At 38.4% G+C, this 18,753-nt stretch overlaps 2 protein-coding genes and 2 long non-coding RNA genes across 5 annotated transcripts; 2 read left to right on the top strand and 2 right to left on the bottom strand.

Annotated features, from left to right (window-relative positions):
• Window positions 1-491: 491 nt before the first annotated feature.
• LOC112165177 (G-type lectin S-receptor-like serine/threonine-protein kinase At1g67520) lies at window positions 492-8,099 on the top strand. The gene is made up of 8 exons (XM_024301611.2): window positions 492-645; window positions 1,366-6,005; window positions 6,176-6,289; window positions 6,385-6,581; window positions 6,711-6,921; window positions 7,022-7,259; window positions 7,361-7,511; window positions 7,612-8,099. The coding sequence occupies exons 2-8, from the start codon at window positions 4,649-4,651 to the stop codon at window positions 7,921-7,923; spliced, it is 2,580 nt and encodes an 859-aa protein (XP_024157379.1). The 5' UTR covers window positions 492-645; window positions 1,366-4,648; the 3' UTR covers window positions 7,924-8,099.
• On the bottom strand, window positions 7,261-8,040 carry LOC121049453. The gene is made up of 2 exons (XR_005800268.1): window positions 7,899-8,040; window positions 7,261-7,807 (listed from the first exon to the last, which is right to left on the bottom strand). It is a non-coding gene; the product is annotated as an uncharacterized LOC121049453 (long non-coding RNA).
• Window positions 8,100-8,634: 535 nt separating the features above from the next.
• Window positions 8,635-11,848, bottom strand: LOC112165180 (G-type lectin S-receptor-like serine/threonine-protein kinase CES101). Of its 2 annotated transcripts, XM_024301617.2 has the most exons (7): window positions 10,935-11,848; window positions 10,409-10,534; window positions 10,125-10,309; window positions 9,801-10,011; window positions 9,462-9,699; window positions 9,157-9,307; window positions 8,635-9,058 (listed from the first exon to the last, which is right to left on the bottom strand). In XM_024301617.2, exons 1-7 carry the CDS (start codon window positions 11,755-11,757, stop codon window positions 8,750-8,752), a joined length of 2,043 nt encoding a protein of 680 aa, XP_024157385.1. In that variant the 5' UTR covers window positions 11,758-11,848; the 3' UTR covers window positions 8,635-8,749. The 2 variants fall into 2 exon arrangements, with proteins under 2 accessions (XP_024157385.1, XP_040362828.1); XM_040506894.1 differs by lacking the exons at window positions 9,801-10,011; window positions 10,125-10,309.
• A 1,221-nt stretch (window positions 11,849-13,069) lies between these two features.
• Window positions 13,070-15,571, top strand: LOC121049454. The gene is made up of 3 exons (XR_005800269.1): window positions 13,070-13,646; window positions 14,318-14,394; window positions 15,282-15,571. It is a non-coding gene; the product is annotated as an uncharacterized LOC121049454 (long non-coding RNA).
• Window positions 15,572-18,753: the final 3,182 nt, after the last annotated feature.

Raw genomic sequence — 18,753 nt, 5'->3', positions numbered from 1 at the left:
ATTGAGTGTATTAACGAAGGGAGATTCAAGATAGTTTTCTTTGTGTATGCTGAGATTTGTAGTTGTGTAGGCTCGTAAAATTCAAATGAGCATCATTGTATTAATGGATGGTACCCGTATTCCCTTATCTGCTTGACTACTGATTTAGGGTACAAACCCTATATGCTTATTCTGTATGTGCCGTTCTGGCTTTGGGATTAAATGAAATTTCTGTTACTCTATCAAAAAAAAAAAAAAAAGGATTTGAGATGAACAATAAATATAGAAAAAAAATGTTTTACTTTGTTGAGCACATCAACAAAGAATTGTAAATATGAGCATATGGGCATATATCGATCAATAATTTTTTTTTTTTTTCAAGAAAAATTCTTTATTAAAATAGAAATATCAGTCACGTAGTACGTCAAACCAATCAAATTTATCTATTTTTTTATTGTACTATAAAACTACCCCTACTTGATTAAAATGAAATATCCATTATTTTGGTCAAACAAAGCTCGACTTTTCAAGTATAGTACAGATTCTTGCAACAGAGTCGGTGAAGTAAATTCAGATTTTCTGAACATTTGAGACGCCGGACAGTCTCACCGCCTCTGCTACCCTCACTGGAGTCACCCGCATCCTGTCCTATCCCAACCCGACCAGGTATCAAATATAAACCCAAGAGAAAAACTAAATTAACAAATCAAGTTTCAATCTTTGAACGATTTCGGCCTAAAGCTCTTAACTTTGATGCCTCTTTGTTCACAGCTGATTGTAAATGCTAAGTTCAGAACTTTGAGAAATGAATAATCTTGATATCAGTTATGAGTTCTCGAATTGAGTGATGTGCTACTGTGTCCAGTTTCCTCTGTTCTATCTTTGGTCAACTCTGTTTATTCGGTGTTATTGATTGGAATATGAAAAAGGGGTTGCTGGTTGTTTGATTTTGAATCAATTACATTTGTTTCAATTTGCTCTACTCTTAAAGAAATAAAGAAAAAGGAAGGTCTGAAATGTTCTAGCATTTTGATGTCTTCCCTGAGCCGATCGGGTTCTTAAGGAATTCTATGTCTGTGCAGTGTACTCGATTAATTAATCGAGTGTGCTTTTGAAAACCGTTATTGCAAATTTACAATGGCAAAAGATAAGCAGTGGTTTTAGTTGAGTACGGTGGAGGGCTTTTATTTATGCTATTGTATTGTGTAAAATGGCTAAAGAAAGTTGAAGATGAGTGTCCCAAGAGTGATAACCAGCTTGGTAGAGCATGAGACTCAGAAGAGCGTTGTTTCTGTATTCTTATAAGACTTATTCTCATCTTATAAAGAACTAAAGAAAAGCGAAGTTGTGGGTCTGAAATGTTCTAGCATTTTGATGTTCTTGTAGAGTCTAATGGGTTCTAGATGTAAAGAGAAGACCACATGTCGAAGACAGTATTAGCTTCAGGCTTCCCTAAGCCGATCGGGTTCTTAAGGGATTCTATGTCTGTGCAGTGTACTTTTCACAGTGGAAGCAGAACAAACTAATGAGATTAATCGAGTCTGCTTTTGAGAACCGTTATTGCAAATTTACAATGGCAAAAGATGAGCAGTTGTTTTAGTTGAGTATGGAGGAGGGCTTTTATTTATGCTATTGTACTGTGTAAAATGGCTAACGAAAGTTGAAGATAAGTGTCCCAAGAGTGATAACCAGCTTGGTAGAGCATGAGATGCAGAAGACCCGTTGTTTCCCTATTCTTGTAAGATCAATTCTCATCTCAGATTGAGAAGTTGGGTTGTCACGCCAGAAATTACATTTGGTGTGGGCTTTGTTGCGTATCGTCATCATCCAGCTCTGGTTCACTCTGAATATGCAGTGGTTGTGTTATCTGAGGAGGATGGTGATGCAGACAAGCAAATGAGGGGGGTGTGGTCTGATATACATTGCAATATTTTGTGGAGGTGTCGTGAAGACATTACTAGTTCTTCATATCAGCTGAAACGATCATAGTGCAGACTCTCCACCATGTTTGGAGAGGTATACTATTGAAGAGTGCCGATCAGAAGATGGAATCCAGAACAATGCTGTGAAGATCAGCCAGTAGTTGAAACTGAAAGGAACCAAGTCAGAGATATAATCTTTTTTCGTCACTTTAAAATTTACTGCTATCAAGTAAAAGGTATGCTTCCTCTTTAGCTAGAATCAGCAGTTATTGATGTGCTAAATATGTTTGCAATTGAACTTCTATGTATTCTTACTGAATATAATCACTGCTTTGATGAACTTCCTCTACACTTCCTCCTACAGTAACTATATGATTTTCAACACATAGAGCCTTGAGCAGTATCTGTTACGGTAGATCTGGTTCTTCTTATGGGACTGTACAAGATTAAATAGGCACTACATTACCCTTGTACCATGAATGCGGTATCTGTACTAACATGTGGCTGGGTAAATATCTCTTGATCATCAGTCTCATTGGGTTGATCCTCCATTGGCTTCTCCTGTGGACAGAAGAGAGGTTAATGGTGGCATTTTCAAGTCTTCAACTTCACCATAGAGCACAATGACCTTCTTGGCTATTACTTTATGATACTCATATGCACACACAGTTTCAATAATGAATCATTTTATGTTTTCTCATAAATCCAGGAAGGGAAGTATATATGGCTTGAATTTTTCATTCAAGTTCCCCCTCAGTCCTGCCATTTCATGAAACAACATTCCGAAACTATAAACATGAATGGTTTTTGGAATAGTGTGGGAGCTATATAAAACCTATATTTTGCCTCTTGCCACAGTAAGAGAAATAGTGTTTTAATCTTCAGGTAAAAGCTTGCAAGCCTAGAGTCTGAATCTTGAAGTAAAATTTCTGTGAAGAAGATTGTGTGGGGTTTATGATTAAAATTCTAGATTTTAGCATCTGATACCACTTGTGTATTCATCCTATCCCTACTGAGTAACAGTTTTTTCTCTCTCTGGAAATGGCTGTCTAGAGATGTAATATCCCATTAGGCATGAAATCAGGAACAAGAGGTCTCTTTGATCCCTCGGAATCAAACTTGATTATTTGCACCACATTGACATGATGAATTTTTCCTATTGCAAAAACTTAATTAATGAATAACCCTTATCTTTGGACCGCACAACATCTTAATCTACAGCAAGATGGCAATTTAACAGCTCTGTTCTAAACAGAACCAAAGCCTCCCAGACCAAGTTTATCTTTGAATACAAGTGTCATGTTCTTAATATCTGACTTCAAATATTTTCTTGACATAAATTTTGGATGCTAGGAATATTAATGATGCATACAAAATATTCTGAGTATATCATCTCAATAAAAGTTCTTATAATATTCTGTGACTTGGGGATAATTGAAAATTGCTACTTTTTAATGTCTGCAGGCCAAATAATTATTTTTTATTCCAATCTATCATGATCATAGCTTATTTTTGTTAGAACTAATGCTCTGCATTTTCTCTTTGTCATTGCATACAAGAATATTTCAACTGCATCATTATATTATAGGAACTTTTACCAATAGCATCCTTTACTGAGTCTTTCGAATGCTCATTTTGTTAACTTCATATAATTTTGAGCAGAGTAGTCCTGTCATTTGAATTTAGGATACATATTGCAAGATGCATGGATCTTCATCTCTATCACATCATGTTATATATTATAGACTATTTGATCTGGAGCGGAATTATTAAAAGCCTTCTATCAAGTTTAAGGGATTGCAAATGCAAACCCATTTACGACTTTGAAGTTCTATATGGGGGAAGCATAAAGGCCATAGGCTGGAAATGCTGGATACCTGAGTCCTGCCTGCACTAAACAATATTGCTGGGCCTGCATTATTTGTTACTAGAGGTTGACTCTTGGTCACTCCAAGTTGTATTGTGGAGGAGCTGACTACGATTTCGCAGTTGTTTTTTCCTTCCTTGGTAGAGTTGACTTAAGCCCCCCACAAAAGTTTAAACAATAGCTGTTTCCTGTCCAGGAGGAGGCGTCAAGGGAGTTCTATCCAGGTCAGTGCTGGTATTCAATGGTATCATCTTGATGCTATTGCGCCAAGTAAAGGCAACACCAGTAAAGGGCATAGAAACAGGGTCTGCATCCTTCAAAGAAGCTAATAAAATCGATGTATATAGTGACATGTTCAAGAGAGATGACATTATTGAAATGTCGAGAATCTCAATTGTTTTGTTTAGTGTGCATAAACAATATGTTGAGAATTATTACCCGCAAATGACGGTATGATCCTATCCAATCTTTCATAAGCAATGGCATCATCCTATTGTTTATTGCACCAAGAGTTGAAAACTTGAACACTGCCAGACTTATAAAGAAAAGTTGTATCATAAAACTTCCCAATGACATCCAAGGATCAATCATCGGTACCAGGTTTCAAGAATAGGGTATATTTTATCTTCTGTTCCTCATCATAAACTTTTCTTTTATTCCATGGGATCTAGAGTGAGTCAGTCGTCTTCTGGGAATATTCTAATCTAACTAATCCAAAAGACAACCTGTCTCCTTTATTATTTGTCCTATTTTTTATTGTCTGACTAAAATTTATTTTTCTTGTATGTCACGTCATGAAAGTAGAAGATTGGTTTCATTTCTGTAATGGGTATTAAATCAAAAGGCATTTTGGGGCAGTAGACAGTACTTGACCTTAACCATGGTTAATGTGATGATCATGTTTGCTCGTTTTCAAGATCATCAGGAGAAAGCAAAGTACCGTCTGATCATTAACCATGGGTTTAGGTTTAATCAACTCTTAATTTTCTTCCTGATCATTGTTTCAAGCTTGTGGAGTTGTCGTGTTGCTGCTGCAGCAGACAATATTCGGGACACACTCAAAATTGGCGACAGTGTCAATTCCTCAAGTGCTTTGGTTTCTGCCTCTGGGAAGTTCACTTTGCTTTTCTTGCCAAACGGTTCAAGTTCCAACTACAGCTATCTATATATTAGGCGGTACAATGTAAGTGGTGCGAATAAGGCTTGGGTTGGGAACCGAGACTCACCCGTTTTATACCCTCTTGGAGTTCTTACCTTGGACTCCAACAACACATTAAAAATCATTACAAACAACGAAGGTGGCGGTGGCGATCCTCCTATAGTGCTTGGCTCCGCGCCAAAAAGTAGTAGTAATGTTGCGGCTACTCTGTCGGATTCTGGCAATTTTATCCTACAAGAGCTGAACTCCGATGGATCAATGAAGCAGGTGTGGTGGCAAAGCTTTGATTATCCAACAGACACCTTTTTACCAGGCATGAAGTTAGGTGTCAACCATAGCAATGGCCACATTTGGTCTCTTACATCATGGACATCCGCTTACTACCCACCGCCGGGGCCTTTCACTCTAGATTGGGACCCAACTGCCCGCCAATTGGAAATTCGGAGAGAAGGGGTGGTTTATTGGAGAAGCGGAAACTATAGTGCTACAACCAACAGATTCCAAAACATTTTGCCGAATGCGAAGGTTAGCTTCAAGTTTAGCATTGTTTCAAATGAGAATGAAGACTACCTCACTTACAGTTCTGAAGATGGTGCATATGACTTACCAGAATGGTTTCTAAATTTCGATGGGAGGCTTTCTAATTATTATGGAGCGGGAATTGATATTGCACGAGCAGATCAGTGTGGAGGCTACAGCACAGATGGACTAGGGTGCCACACAAGTGGCCGGCCAACTACTTGTATGGCAGATTTCGGCAGTCCATTTGTGCCAAAAAAAGGTTATTTTCAACCAATCACCTCGAGTTCAACTTCAAGATGCCCATACTCGCTCAACTTTGTATCAAACAGAAGTTACAGTGGTATTAGTATTGATTGTAAGAATACTTGTTTGCAAAACTGTGACTGCCTTGGATTCGACTTTCTATTTGATAATCAGACAGGATGCCGATTTTGGAGTGTGGACTGTGAATTCGTTGAAGACCGCACTCAACCTGGTAATGCAAGCAGTTTGGTTTTAACAAAGCTAATGCCAACAGCAAAATCACCAGCGCCAAAGTCACGGCCAAGCAAAAGTGGTAATCCCCACTAATTCTGTCTTTTAATTGAGCTTGATGCATGTTTGGTTAGCATATTTGCATATAAATGGAATATAGTGAAATTAAATCTTTGTCAAAATTAAATACATAGCTAATTGATTAATTGTCACTTTTTGTTTAACAATAGAATATTATTGGTTACTCTCTAGGTGCAACGCATAAATGGATTTGGATTGGGGTTGCTATTAGTGCTGCTCTAGTGATGATGGCCTTTTCCATCTTGTGCTGTCTACGAAGAAGAAGAAGACAATCTAAACTTTCAGGTATATACTCTAGTTAAGCATGATGTGTGCCTGTTAGGCAGGTCCAACCTCACATCTTTGGCGATTGCAAATTGAAATTTTAATCCTCTTAATAGGTGAGGGTGAGATCGACCAGAATGAATTGCTGAACTTCAGGAATTCTAAGAGGCCTACTGATTTGAATGGACTTCAAAATGTTGGAAAGATGGGCCATGATTTGAGCATATTTAGCTATGCATCTGTGATGGCTGCCACAATCAACTTCGCTGAAGAAAACAAGCTTGGAGAAGGCGGCTTTGGACCTGTCTATAAGGTAATCTATTTTCTGTCTATTATAGAAGCTTAAGACTTGTAGTAGTCTTTTTTATCTATTAAAGTCATTATAAATATGATTTTTGATGATCCGGTAACACATCTGATGGATATATGATTAATTTATCAGGGGAAATTGGCAACGGGAGAAGAAGTAGCTGTGAAGAGGCTTTCAAAATGTTCAGGGCAAGGAACATTAGAGTTTAAGAATGAATTGATCCTCATATATGAACTTCAACACACAAACCTTGTTCAGCTTTTTGGATTTTGCATTCACGGTGAAGAGAGGATGTTGATATATGAGTACATGCCAAACAAAAGTCTGGACTACTTTTTATTTGGTAATTCAGTAGACTATGAGTTCACTCTTAGTACATATATACATCTATTTTTCTACATATGTTTGTGTCATCTAATTTTGAACCTCTAAATATTGACCAGATTCAGTCAGAGGTGTTTTTCTAGATTGGAGCAAGCGTTTCAGTATAATTGAAGGAATTGCTCAAGGATTGCTTTATTTGCACAAATTCTCAAGAACAAGAGTAATTCATAGAGATTTAAAAGCCAGTAACGTACTACTTGATGAAAATATGAACCCCAAAATTTCAGATTTTGGTATGGCTAGGATTTTCTCCATTAATGAACTGGAAGCAAATACTAGTAGGATTGTTGGGACACGGTAAGTCAACAATATATGCTTATATTTTGCTTTTGGTAGCTAGCCATGGATATATGAAGATTTATGCAGATAAAGTAAGAATTCATTTCTATATGGTGTAGTGGTTACATGCCTCCTGAGTACGCAATGGAAGGAATTTTCTCTACAAAATCCGATGCATACAGTTTTGGAGTGTTAGTGCTTGAAATCATAAGTGGTAGGAGAAACAATAGCTTCTATAATGATGATCGCGCCATCAATTTAGTAGGATATGTATGTCAAACAAATCTCACCATACTTATGTCATTATATAGCTATGATATTCCATCATTCTGTCATCCTAAATTAACTGATATTATCTGGATAATTTCAGGCATGGGAGTTGTGGAAAGAAGGCGCAGGGCTACAACTCATGGATCCAACACTAGCTGATTCGTGTACTAACAAAGATCAACTGTTAAGATGCGTTCAAGTTGGTCTTCTATGCGTGGAGGATAGTGCAGCGAATCGACCTACCATGTCAGATGTGCTCTCCGGGTTGACAAATGAAAGCTCACCGTTACCTGCACCTACAAAGCCAGCATTTTCTACAGATAGACATGCGGTCTCCAGTACTGTAGTGGAAAAGGAACCACAAACTTTATCTGTAAATGATCTTACCATTTCCGCTTGTGATGGACGTTAAAGCCTTAGAGGCTCTAGTACATTGTTTATGAGTTCTAGCTCAAGTGAGATTCAGATGGATGAGAATGTGGTAGGTCTTAAGATTGCATCTCATAGTTTCTGAAAAATATAAACAAATAAATAAGAACAATGCAGAAACTATTATAAAATGAGATAACTTGCTTGTTAGACAGTGAAGAGTATGAAAAGAGAAGAATAGATGGGGGAAAGTGGTGTGTCTTCTCATTCTCATTTGTTCCCTTTAAATAGGGGTAGAATTACTTGATGATCACACTAACTTGGTGATCACTCATATAGTAACTTGGTGATCACTCATAAGATGACTTGGTAATCACTCCCAAGGTTACTTGGTGACCACTCTTATGATTTCTTGGTGATCAATCTCAAGTTTCCTCAATTGAGTATTACATGTTGTCCCAAAATAATTAAGTGGACAACCATATAATTATAGTATTTACAACAAAAGCTTCAATTGTATGTCAGTTTTTAGATTCATACTGGGCCTGTTGCATGCTGATTTGGGTTTTATCCATTTGAGCCCATTGACAAAGGGAAGGAAAAAAAAACATTGAGTGGTATTAATGGACTCGAGAATTTAGAGACACTAGCTTCATAATATAGTGATTTTGACACTTTGTTTTCACTTACACTCCACTTTTTATTGCTTAGAGTGGAGTGTGAAAAAATTTTACAAAGTGGAATGCTTTGATAATCCCCAAAACGTATATGCCTGTACATATTATCGCTGACCCACTTTGTTGTAAGTACATATTAGATGCCAATTACATAAAATACAGTCAGCAGAGGATGTGTGTTGATTAGTAGCTTTAACGGGCAGCAAAATCAGAAATGGACAGACCATTTATAGATTCAAGTTCTGGCCCCTTCCTATCTATACCAGACGTGATCACATTTCTCCTTGTACAAAATGCTGGCTTTGTTGGTTTAGGTAAAGGCACGCTTTCATTTGTCAACATAGATATGAGATCTGACATGTTCGGCCGATCGGTTGCATTCTCTTCCACACAGAGCAGACCGACATGCATGCATCTTAACAATTGGTCCTCATCACAGGAATTGCCTAGTGTTGGATCCATTAGTTCCAGCGCTGCATCTTTTTTCCATAGCTCCCATGTCTGCAGAAGCGAAAGTAATATTGACATATCAGAAAAAGAGAAAAAAAAAAGAAGAGAGAAGCATATATCACTACAAAGATTATAATAAGGTGACATACATATCCTGCTAAAGTGAGCACGCGATCATCATTGTAGAAGCTGTTGTTTCTCCTACCACTGATGATTTCAAGCATTAAGACTCCAAAACTGTACACATCGGACTTTATAGAGAAGTTCCCCCCGAAGACATACTCAGGTGACATGTAACCACTGCACCAAATGGACAGTAAATTTTTTTTTTAAGTGGCATATTATTCTCTACTAAAAAAGAAACTTTCTAAAGAGTCAACAACCCCTTGTGAGTCGTTCTAACAACTAAAATTGAAAGATGTTAACTATGATAAAAATGTGGTGTTTTACTTACTATGTCCCGACAATCCTCTTAGTATTTGCTTCTAGTTCATTTTGTGTAAAAGTCCTTGCCATACCAAAATCAGAAATTCTTGGATTCATGCTTTCATCGAGTAGAATATTACTGGCCTTCAAATCTCTATGAATCACTCTCATTCTGGAGTATTTGTGCAAGTAAAGCAATCCTTGAGCGACTCCTTCAATTATGTTGAAACGCCTTTTCCAATTGAGTAGCACACCTCTGGTTGAATCTGTCAAATATGTCGAGTTAACAAATTATCAAATTGGCAAATATTGTACAAACTTAATTTTCTTACATATACATAAAAATTTTAGTGATAGTCATGCCTACCAAACAAAAAGTTGTCCAGACTTTTGTTTGGCATGTACTCATATATCAACATCCTCTCTTCACCACGAATGCAAAATCCAAAAAGTCGAACAAGGTTGGTATGCTGGAGTTCATATACGAGTATCAATTCATTCTTAAACTCTAGAGCGCCTTGCTCTGAATTTTTGGAAAGCTTCTTTACGGCTATTTCTTGTCCCGTCACCAATTTTCCCTGAATTAATTGATGAACAATGATATGTCACGCTATCAACTATCACTATTACATTTCAGCTCCTATTATAGTTAGAATATATAGAATGCAAAGGGCCTTAAGATCTAGATCACCTGATAAACAGATCCAAACCCCCCTTCACCGAGCTTGTTTTCGTTTGAGAAGTTGCGTGTAGCAGCCAGAACAGATGTGTAGCTAAAAACGCTTATATCATTTCCTATCTTTCCATCATTTTCATGAGTAGGTATATTAGGTTTCATCAAGGTAAGAATTTCCTGAACCTTTGCCCCATTTCGGTCTGTATATGTAGATATGTGCAGATAATTAACATTCGACACTATATGAAATATTGAAATCTTTATTAACAGGCTGCACACATAATGTTTAAAGAATATACCTGAATGTACTAATTTCCTTCCTATTCTTCTTATTAGTAGATAGCAGGCGAACAAACTCACCATTACCAGTAGAGCAGAGACAACTGCAGTGCCAATCCAGATCAACCTACGTGCTGGATCTTGTTCTAAGAGAAGACAAGCGTAGTCAGACCCCCACCCCAAAAAAAAAAAAATAATAATAGAGGGAAAGTGGTCTAGGACAACCAATAATGTTCCCCTGGTCATTAATTGAGTCAGAAAATGCTCAAGCAATTTTTTTTCCTCAACCATACTTCGATGTAAATCTAATGGTAGAAAAAATTAATTTTAAGTTGAATTGTTTTATTTTTCACAATTAGTTCTTCATCCTTTAGACTAAGCACAATTTTCTGAGTCAGTTATAAAAAAATAATTTAATTAATCCTGAAGAAGAAAAATTGATTAGCGAAGAGGATAACAACCAAGGAAACATGCGAATGAAACCCAAATCCCTTTGGAGGTGAGAAAAATTCCAAATGGCAATAAAAAGATTGTCAATAGACTTACTAATACTTCCGGGAGACGATGGTTGTGAAGGGATTAATCTTGACAGCACAAAACTAGATCCAGAACCGAAACTAGATCCAGAACTGAATCCACTGACTTTATCAAATTGACAGTCTGCACTCCAAAAACGGCATCCAGCTGTTTGATTAATCGCAATGTCAAAGCCAAGGCATTCACAATCTTGCCAACAAGCGGCCTTGCACTCACTAGCGCCATTACTTACATTCCTAAAATAATATGGGGTTCTTTCACTAGTTGAATGACAGTAAGCTTTTCTCAGCTGAAACTCAACCCCAAATGTCGCCATGCAACTACTTGGCCGGAGTCTTCTACGGCACCCTTTCTCGGTGCTATAGCCGTCGCAGTCTGCTCGCGCAATGTCATCTCCTGTATAAGTATCATACAGATCCCCCGTGTCCGTCAGCAGCCATGCTGACACTTTATCAGTATGATCCACGGTGCTGTAGGTGATGGAGTCTTCTCTTTTATTTGAAACGATGGTGAAATTGTACCTGGATGATGATATATATTCGAACCTCCCATCTTTAAAGACTCCACTACTCCAATAAACCACCTCACCTAGGCTAATATGCAATTGGCGTCGTTTGTGCTCCCAAGAAAGTGTGAAAGAACCCAAAGGACTTGGTGATGATGAAAGTGACCAGATGTAGCCGGTTCTATGGTTCACACCTAGCTTCTTGCCTGGCAGAAATGTTCCTGGAGGAGCCGAATCATCATCGGACTTCACTCTCTGAATAAGGTTAAAGGTGCCGGAGTCCAACAGGGTGATGAGAATGAAAATCAAGGTGAGACTTCTAGCCATGGATATTGTCACTCAAGGTTGCATTGGCAATTTTGTTTGCTGATTGTTTGATTTGTCTGATTTTTTTCGTGGAATAAAAATCATTGCGTGACTTTACACAGCGAAGACTTTGACTCAGAGTCTATATACAATTATGTGTCTCTTTCATGCCTGTCGTTTCGCTAGGTATTTTCTATGTTCACACACTTACAGACGCCTCAGTCGCCCGCCTCATCTTCTTCCTAGAAGAGACGGAGAAGCTGTTCTCCACGTTTCTGTGAGTTGAGCAAATTAACACATATCTAAACGACGTCCAAGTCTCCATGTTCACTCCTTCCTCACAAGACAATAATCACACATTATCAGTCATGTATCTGATAGGGCCAGAGCCTTATAAGCAGTGGTGAATCCGGAATATTTTGCAAACCGAAGGGCAAAATAAAAAATGAGTGGGCTTTTCACTAAAACCCTTTTTTTTTTTGATCAGGTTAGTTGTGAGTAACTCACACACCCATGCAGTAGTATTCCAGCACACACCCATGCAGTAGTATTCCAGCGCCAGGACACCTGCACCGATATTGCGGCGAAAGTCAAGCAAAGCCAGACTAATCCACTGCACCGCAGACGCACGAACCCAAAGGGTCCCTCAAATCTGCTAGCCATGGGATGGAGCTGGGATTCGAACGCTAGACCTGGAGGTTCCAGACTAGACCATTCGACCAACACACCACTTAGTTTGTAGAAAAACAAAAAAAATTCCTTTGTCTTTCACATAAAATGAAATTTTTTTTTCATAAACTTTCATTTGCGGTGTTTGGTAATATAAAAAAAGTTATCATGTAAATTGTTGATATTTGTAATTAAATGTAAAATAATAGAAAATGAGTAATAAATGTAAGAAAATAATTGAAAAGAAAATGAATCCCTTGGGATATGGAAGGAACCACTTTTTTCCCTATTTTTCATCTATTCAGTGAAGTGTTTTATTTTCTTTTGCATCCCAAATACATGAAATGATTGAGTTTATTTTCCCAAGACCCTAGTTCCTTTAGCCAAACGAGGCCAAAGAAAAGAACCAATATATTGGGCATCTGGGCCTAATAAAAGAACTATATATATATGGCCCTTCCACTAACAGATCCTTTTTTTTGTCAATTGTAAGAGATCCTTTATGAGACCCACTTTTCCATCATATTTCATGTGATAACCTGTTTTCTTGGCACTAAGTAGTGGAGTTCTTTTAATAAAGAAGATTGTAATAACCTGTTTTTCTTGGCACTAAGTAGTGGAGTTCTTTAAATAAAGAAAAGGTGAGGCAGGTTCCATGTTTTGAGCAGCAAAGTGAGGCACTATGTTCTGTTTTATTGTATGAGTTTTGGTGGAGGGTGTAGGCAAAGCAACATAACAGTTTCTCACTCTCCCTCTCTCTCTCTTGCACAACAGAACCAAAAAAAAAAAAACAGAGCAAGGCTTCTCCGGCCAAACTCTCCCTCCTCAGGCCACCTCCAGACGTCGGACCACTCTCCTTGGCTTCGCCTCGGGCCGCTCTACCTACACAGCCTCAAGGTCCGGCAAACCAGCTCGACTCCTCGTGTTTCTGGCCACCAATCCTCACCAAACTTATCCTTCTACGTCGACTTGACCTCCTGAGGCTCCCAGTAACAACCTTGATCGGCGGAGTTGTCTGTGGCGGCGGCTGCAAGTCAACCTCGACTTAGATCGAACGAAACTTTCGATCCGGATATCTCGAGCTGTAGAGCTTCGTTTTGAGTGATTATTGAACTGGGGAGATCGCCTTGAGTTGCTGAACAAATCTACAGAAGGGATCAAAGCGATTCGTGGAAGTTTTTACGTCGAACTCAAGCTCGCCGGATTCTGGAAAAAAATTCCGGCCACCTTGACTATTCCAGGTAATTTCGACCCCTTCCGGTCATTTCCAGCTTACATGCTAGTTAGGAAAGTTGTTAAGCTTGATGAGATGAAGCGGAGCAGCCCGGCTCCGACACCATTGGCGGTAGTCGGCGGCGGCTCTGCCACTAACTCTGGCGGCCTTTCCGGCCACCTCCGGGGACCTTAAGGGCAGTTTCTGCCCATTTTTATGTTCTACATGTTAAGACGATCATTTCGATATATTATACGAAATTTTTGGATATCGTATGATTAAGTTATGAATTTTTACGTTTCAATCGATTTCGATAATTCGATTTATGATCTGTGAAGATCTGACCGTCCGATCAACTTGTAGTTTTGATATGTTGATCTTATGACTGTCCCAGTGACTTTTTGTGGTCATGGGCTAAGATCCGACCGTTGGATCTTAGTATAATTGTGAAATAGTGATTTGGAAGGCGATTCGTGAGAATCCGACCGTCGGATTTTCATATAAATTTGTGGAGATGTTAGTAAGGGCGATTAAGGAAGATCCGACCGTTGGATCTTCGTGATAATTTAGGAGGATGATCCTAAGGGCGATCTGTGAGGATCCGACCATTGGATCATCGTTTAATTTCGATCTGACCGTTGGATCGTCGTTTAATTATGTTTATGAGTTGTTGGCTAAGTTAAGATCGTATTGGATTAGGTGATTGACGGATTGATTTGGCGAACGATTGTGAATCGTATCTTGAGCTGTTAAGAAGACGCAGCGGGATTTTAGAGGTAAGTAAACCTCACATGGTTCATATTACGAACCGAGTACATTTAATTACTTTATTTTGTCGTAATTGTGTGAAAATATTTTTGGAATAAACATTTGTTTTAAATCATATGGACTTGATCAACTACAGTCCATAGGTAAGTAAAATAATTTTAACTATACAAATGAATTTCACGATTTTTATGCTTGAACTATAGTTGGTATTAGTGATTATTCCTGAGTGGATAATTACGTATATATATATATATATGTGTGTGTGTGTGTGTGTGTATTTACGTGGTTATATATGGAATGGTGTGACATTGAGGAGTGTGGAATTGTGATGATGTTATATATAATATGGACTGAAATGTATTGTGCCATATTTATATATGATGATTTTGGATGGATTAATTCATGTTCGAAAAGTCATAGTTGACTTGATGGGTTGTATAGAGGTCAATGATGTGGGGTTCTGAAGACAAAATGGTCTAAGGTCCTTCGGTTTAACTATAAACCAGAGTGCATGTGTTTGAGGTTGTAGGAAAGATCACATGCGATGGGAATAACTGTAGGTTGTGGGAATGACCACATGCAGTGGGGATAACTGTAGGTTGTGGGAATGACCACATGCAGTGAGGATAATTGCAGGTTGTGGGAAAGACCACATGCAAGGGGAATAATTGTAGGAAAGACCACATAGGTGACATTGAGATTAGGGGATTGTGGGGATGTATTCCTCGTTGTTTTCTGTGAGTTGGTTTGACGTTTTCTTTGTGAATGTTGAGATTGTTTGTTGTTACTTGAGTTAAAAGTATTGTGTTATAATAAATCAACCGTTCATTCTTGTTTACTCATACGAGCTTTGGAAAAAGCTTACCGGGTTTTGTGTTGTTGCAATTCCCGGTAGACTATTCAAACGGTGTAGCGGGTAATCCTACAAGACAGAAGAATCAGGAAGGTGATCGAGCTGTGTAGAGTAGCTGCTTGTGATACTCTGAATTTCTATTGTGAGGTTTGTTATGCTCATTTAGAGCTTTACAATTTTACTTTGTAAGAGTGAGTTGTAATAATTAACTCGAGGTTTTCGAGATTTGAAATTTGAGTGGCATGTGGTGTGGTTGTTCTGAGAAAAAAATTCAGAACGTTTATTTGTTGTAGTTGTTTAATTCATGTTTCGGATTTGAATTTGTTATTCAAAATTCGGGGCGTGACATTTCAGCATCTCGATTATTCAGTTTTTAGGTCTTAATGTATAGATCATTTTTACAAATTTCCAGCAAAATTGATGATCGTAAAGGTATCGAACTAGATTAAATCAATGGACGAATCGAATCTGTCCAACTTGAATAGTTCGTGTTCATAATTGTAAATCGCAGTTATTAATGCCTTAATGATTATTAATTTGGCTGCAAATTTGTAGAGATAATCTACTCATATATACCTAAAAACAGAACGGTTAAGATGTGAAAATGTGATCGAAAAGTGGATCTAATGAGCGATCTCTTAAAATGGCCAAAAAAAGAATGATCTCTCACTAAAAGGTTCGTATGTTAGAGCTCATATATAAGTATCAGCTCATTTTTAAACTCTAATGTTCCTTGCCCTGAACATTCTGAAAGCCTCTTCACAGCTATTTCTTGTCCTGTCACCAATTTTCCCTGCATAAATAATCTTTAACATGTCACACCATGATCAGTAGAAAAAACTCTTCTACTATTCAGCTTGCTATTAATATAAATAAGAAAATGGAATCTTCATTATTCAACACATAATTTACCTTATAAACAGGTCCAAAGCCCCCTTCTCCGAGTTTGTTTTCCTTGGAGAAGTTGCATGTGGCAGCCGTGATAGATGCGCATAGCTAAATATGCTTAAATCATGATGTTCCATCTTTCCATCATTTTGAACCACATTCACATCAGTAGGTCGATTAGATTTCACTTGGTGTATCAAATTCTTCTTCCTCTTCCTGTTTCCTGTTCTTCCTCTCCCTGGAATTGGCCTTCACTTCCTCTCTCTCTCTCTCTCTCTCTCTCTCTCTCTCTCTCTCTCTCTCTCTCTCTCTCTCTCTCTCTCTCTCTCTCTCTCTCTCTCTCTCTCTCTCTCTCTCTCTCTCTCTCTCTCTCGCAGAAGAGTGAGACCCAAAAGACACAGAAAACCTCCGCCTCTCTCTCTCTCTCTCGCAATCTATCTCTATCACTTTTTGAAAAGTTCATATGGAAATATGTCAAAACTGAAAATTGATGGAAGATTTTGGAGCAATTGAAGGCGCGAATTACCTGTTCGTCGACGATATTGATATGGGAGAGCTGAGAGTCGGATTCAAGGCGGAGATCCAAATTGAGAGAGCAATCTTGGTTATACGGCTGAAGAAGAAAGAAGAAACCGACGGAAGCGTCTGGAAGGTCGATGGCAGAGCCGTAAAACAATTTAGAATGAGGGCAAAAGCGTCATTTCCCACCCTCAAGATAAACAGTAAAATGAATAGTGCAGGCGCTTTAGTATATAGTAAATTAAGTTCAGCAACTCATTCTGAATCTTTTTCCTGTTCTCACCTATTTAGATCATCAATGAAAAAAACAAAATGTCAATGTTTCCTGTCTATGTCAAACATGTGAAATTTTTCCTAGCACACAAAGCGTTATGAACATACCTGAAAGTAAAAATTTTCTTCTCCTTAGAAGATGGCTGAGAATAAAAAACATAATTACAAGTAGAGCAACTGCGATACCAGTGCCAATCCATCTCCACTCATATTCTGCGTATTTACACTTGGCTGTTTAGATTTAATTAAGATACAAGTACTTACTGGAGTGTCCCTAAACCAAATCTATACCATTAGTTGTGAAGTGAATTCTTGTTAATGCTAGATCTTTAACAAGGGACAACTCCCTCTTTGTATTGATGCTTGAAATTTACTTTCTTTTCTTACAGTTGGGGTTCATTTAATTCCTAAATGTTTGTTGTAACTCTACTGTGGAACAATGTGAAATTTGTATAAAATAGATAACTACATGTTAACAGTGTCTGAAGCTCAGAAAAATAATAGATTTGCCGTTATAGTAGGAGTTGGCTTTGTTTTATAAAGAATGACAAAATACTGTTTGCTCCCTATATTTATAGGGAGTCGACGTTTCAGTCCCTGACCTTTCAATTTCACCTGAAAACTCCCTAAACTCTCAAATTTCACCTAATTGGTCCTTGCCGTCAATGATCCGTCAAAATCTCAGTTAAATTGCTGACGTGGCATTTTTTACATGCTGAAATGTCTATTATACCCTCACTTTTTTTTTCTTTTATATTTATTTTTTCCTCTCTTTTTTTTGTTTTTTCTTTTTAACCCTTCGACTCGCTCTCTGCCCCCCCCCCCCCCCCCCTCTCTCTCTCTTCCCTCATCCATTGTCAACGACCACCCACCACCACCACCATCACAACCCTCATTCCCCTCACCGGCGCTTCTACCCCACCACCTCCTCCACAACCCCTCCACAATTTCCAATACCTCCTCGGATCCGCCCACATATCTGCAGTTTTCGGGGTCCGAATCGAGAAGCCGTTTCAAGTGAACCAGCAAGGCTGGTTGTCGTGGCTATTGGCCGTCGCCGGCGACGCGATCTGGGGTTGGACGCCGCGGAGGGCCAACACTTTCAAGAAGCTTTCTAAGGTGCTTGGAGTTGCCAAATTCGATTCAAAGATCTCAAATTTTTAGCTTAATTTTTTTTAATCTGAAAATTTGTGCTTTCTTTTTATGTTCTGTTCAGATTGGGCAAGGGACTTGTAGCAATGTATATAAAGCTAGAGACTTAATTTCTGGGAAAATTGCGGCGTTAAAGAAGGTTGGATTTGATAACTTGGAGCCGGGCACTCTCTGAGAATTAGAGGTTGGGATGAACTGAAATTTCTGTTTGGGAAAGTGGGTTTGGAGAAAGGCAAGCCTGCAATCCGAAAGCTTCTTGCTAATTCAAAGAAAAGTGCTTTATGAGTAATGGGTTGGAGTAAAAGCCATAAACTTTGTGAGTGAGATTGTGCTGATGGTGAAGTGGGTGTGTGGGAAAGGAGCTAAAGAAGTGATTTTGGGTTTGGGTTTGTGGTGGTTTGGTGAGAGTGAAGATTTTGTGAGGTTGAAAGTGGAAAAGAGGAGAGCTTCTGGTGGTGGTTGAGCTTGAGAGTTTAGGAAGGCTTGAGGCCAATTTCAGAGAAAGAAGCCTCTGCATTTTTCAAGTTTGGGATCAAATAGCTCATGGGTATTGGTGATTGAGCTTGAGAGGGTTTTTGGGAGGTTTGAGGCCAATTTCAGAGAAAGAAACCTCTGCATTTTCTAATTTCCTAGAGCAGATACCTCAGCAGATGATCAATAAAAATGGGAAGATGTGGAACAT

Source organism: Rosa chinensis, chromosome 5, assembly GCF_002994745.2.
Source record: "Rosa chinensis cultivar Old Blush chromosome 5, RchiOBHm-V2, whole genome shotgun sequence".
Taxonomy (NCBI): Eukaryota; Viridiplantae; Streptophyta; class Magnoliopsida; order Rosales; family Rosaceae; genus Rosa; species Rosa chinensis.
The sequence above is the reverse complement of the archived record's forward strand: the minus strand, read 5'-3'. Positions and strand labels throughout refer to the sequence as shown.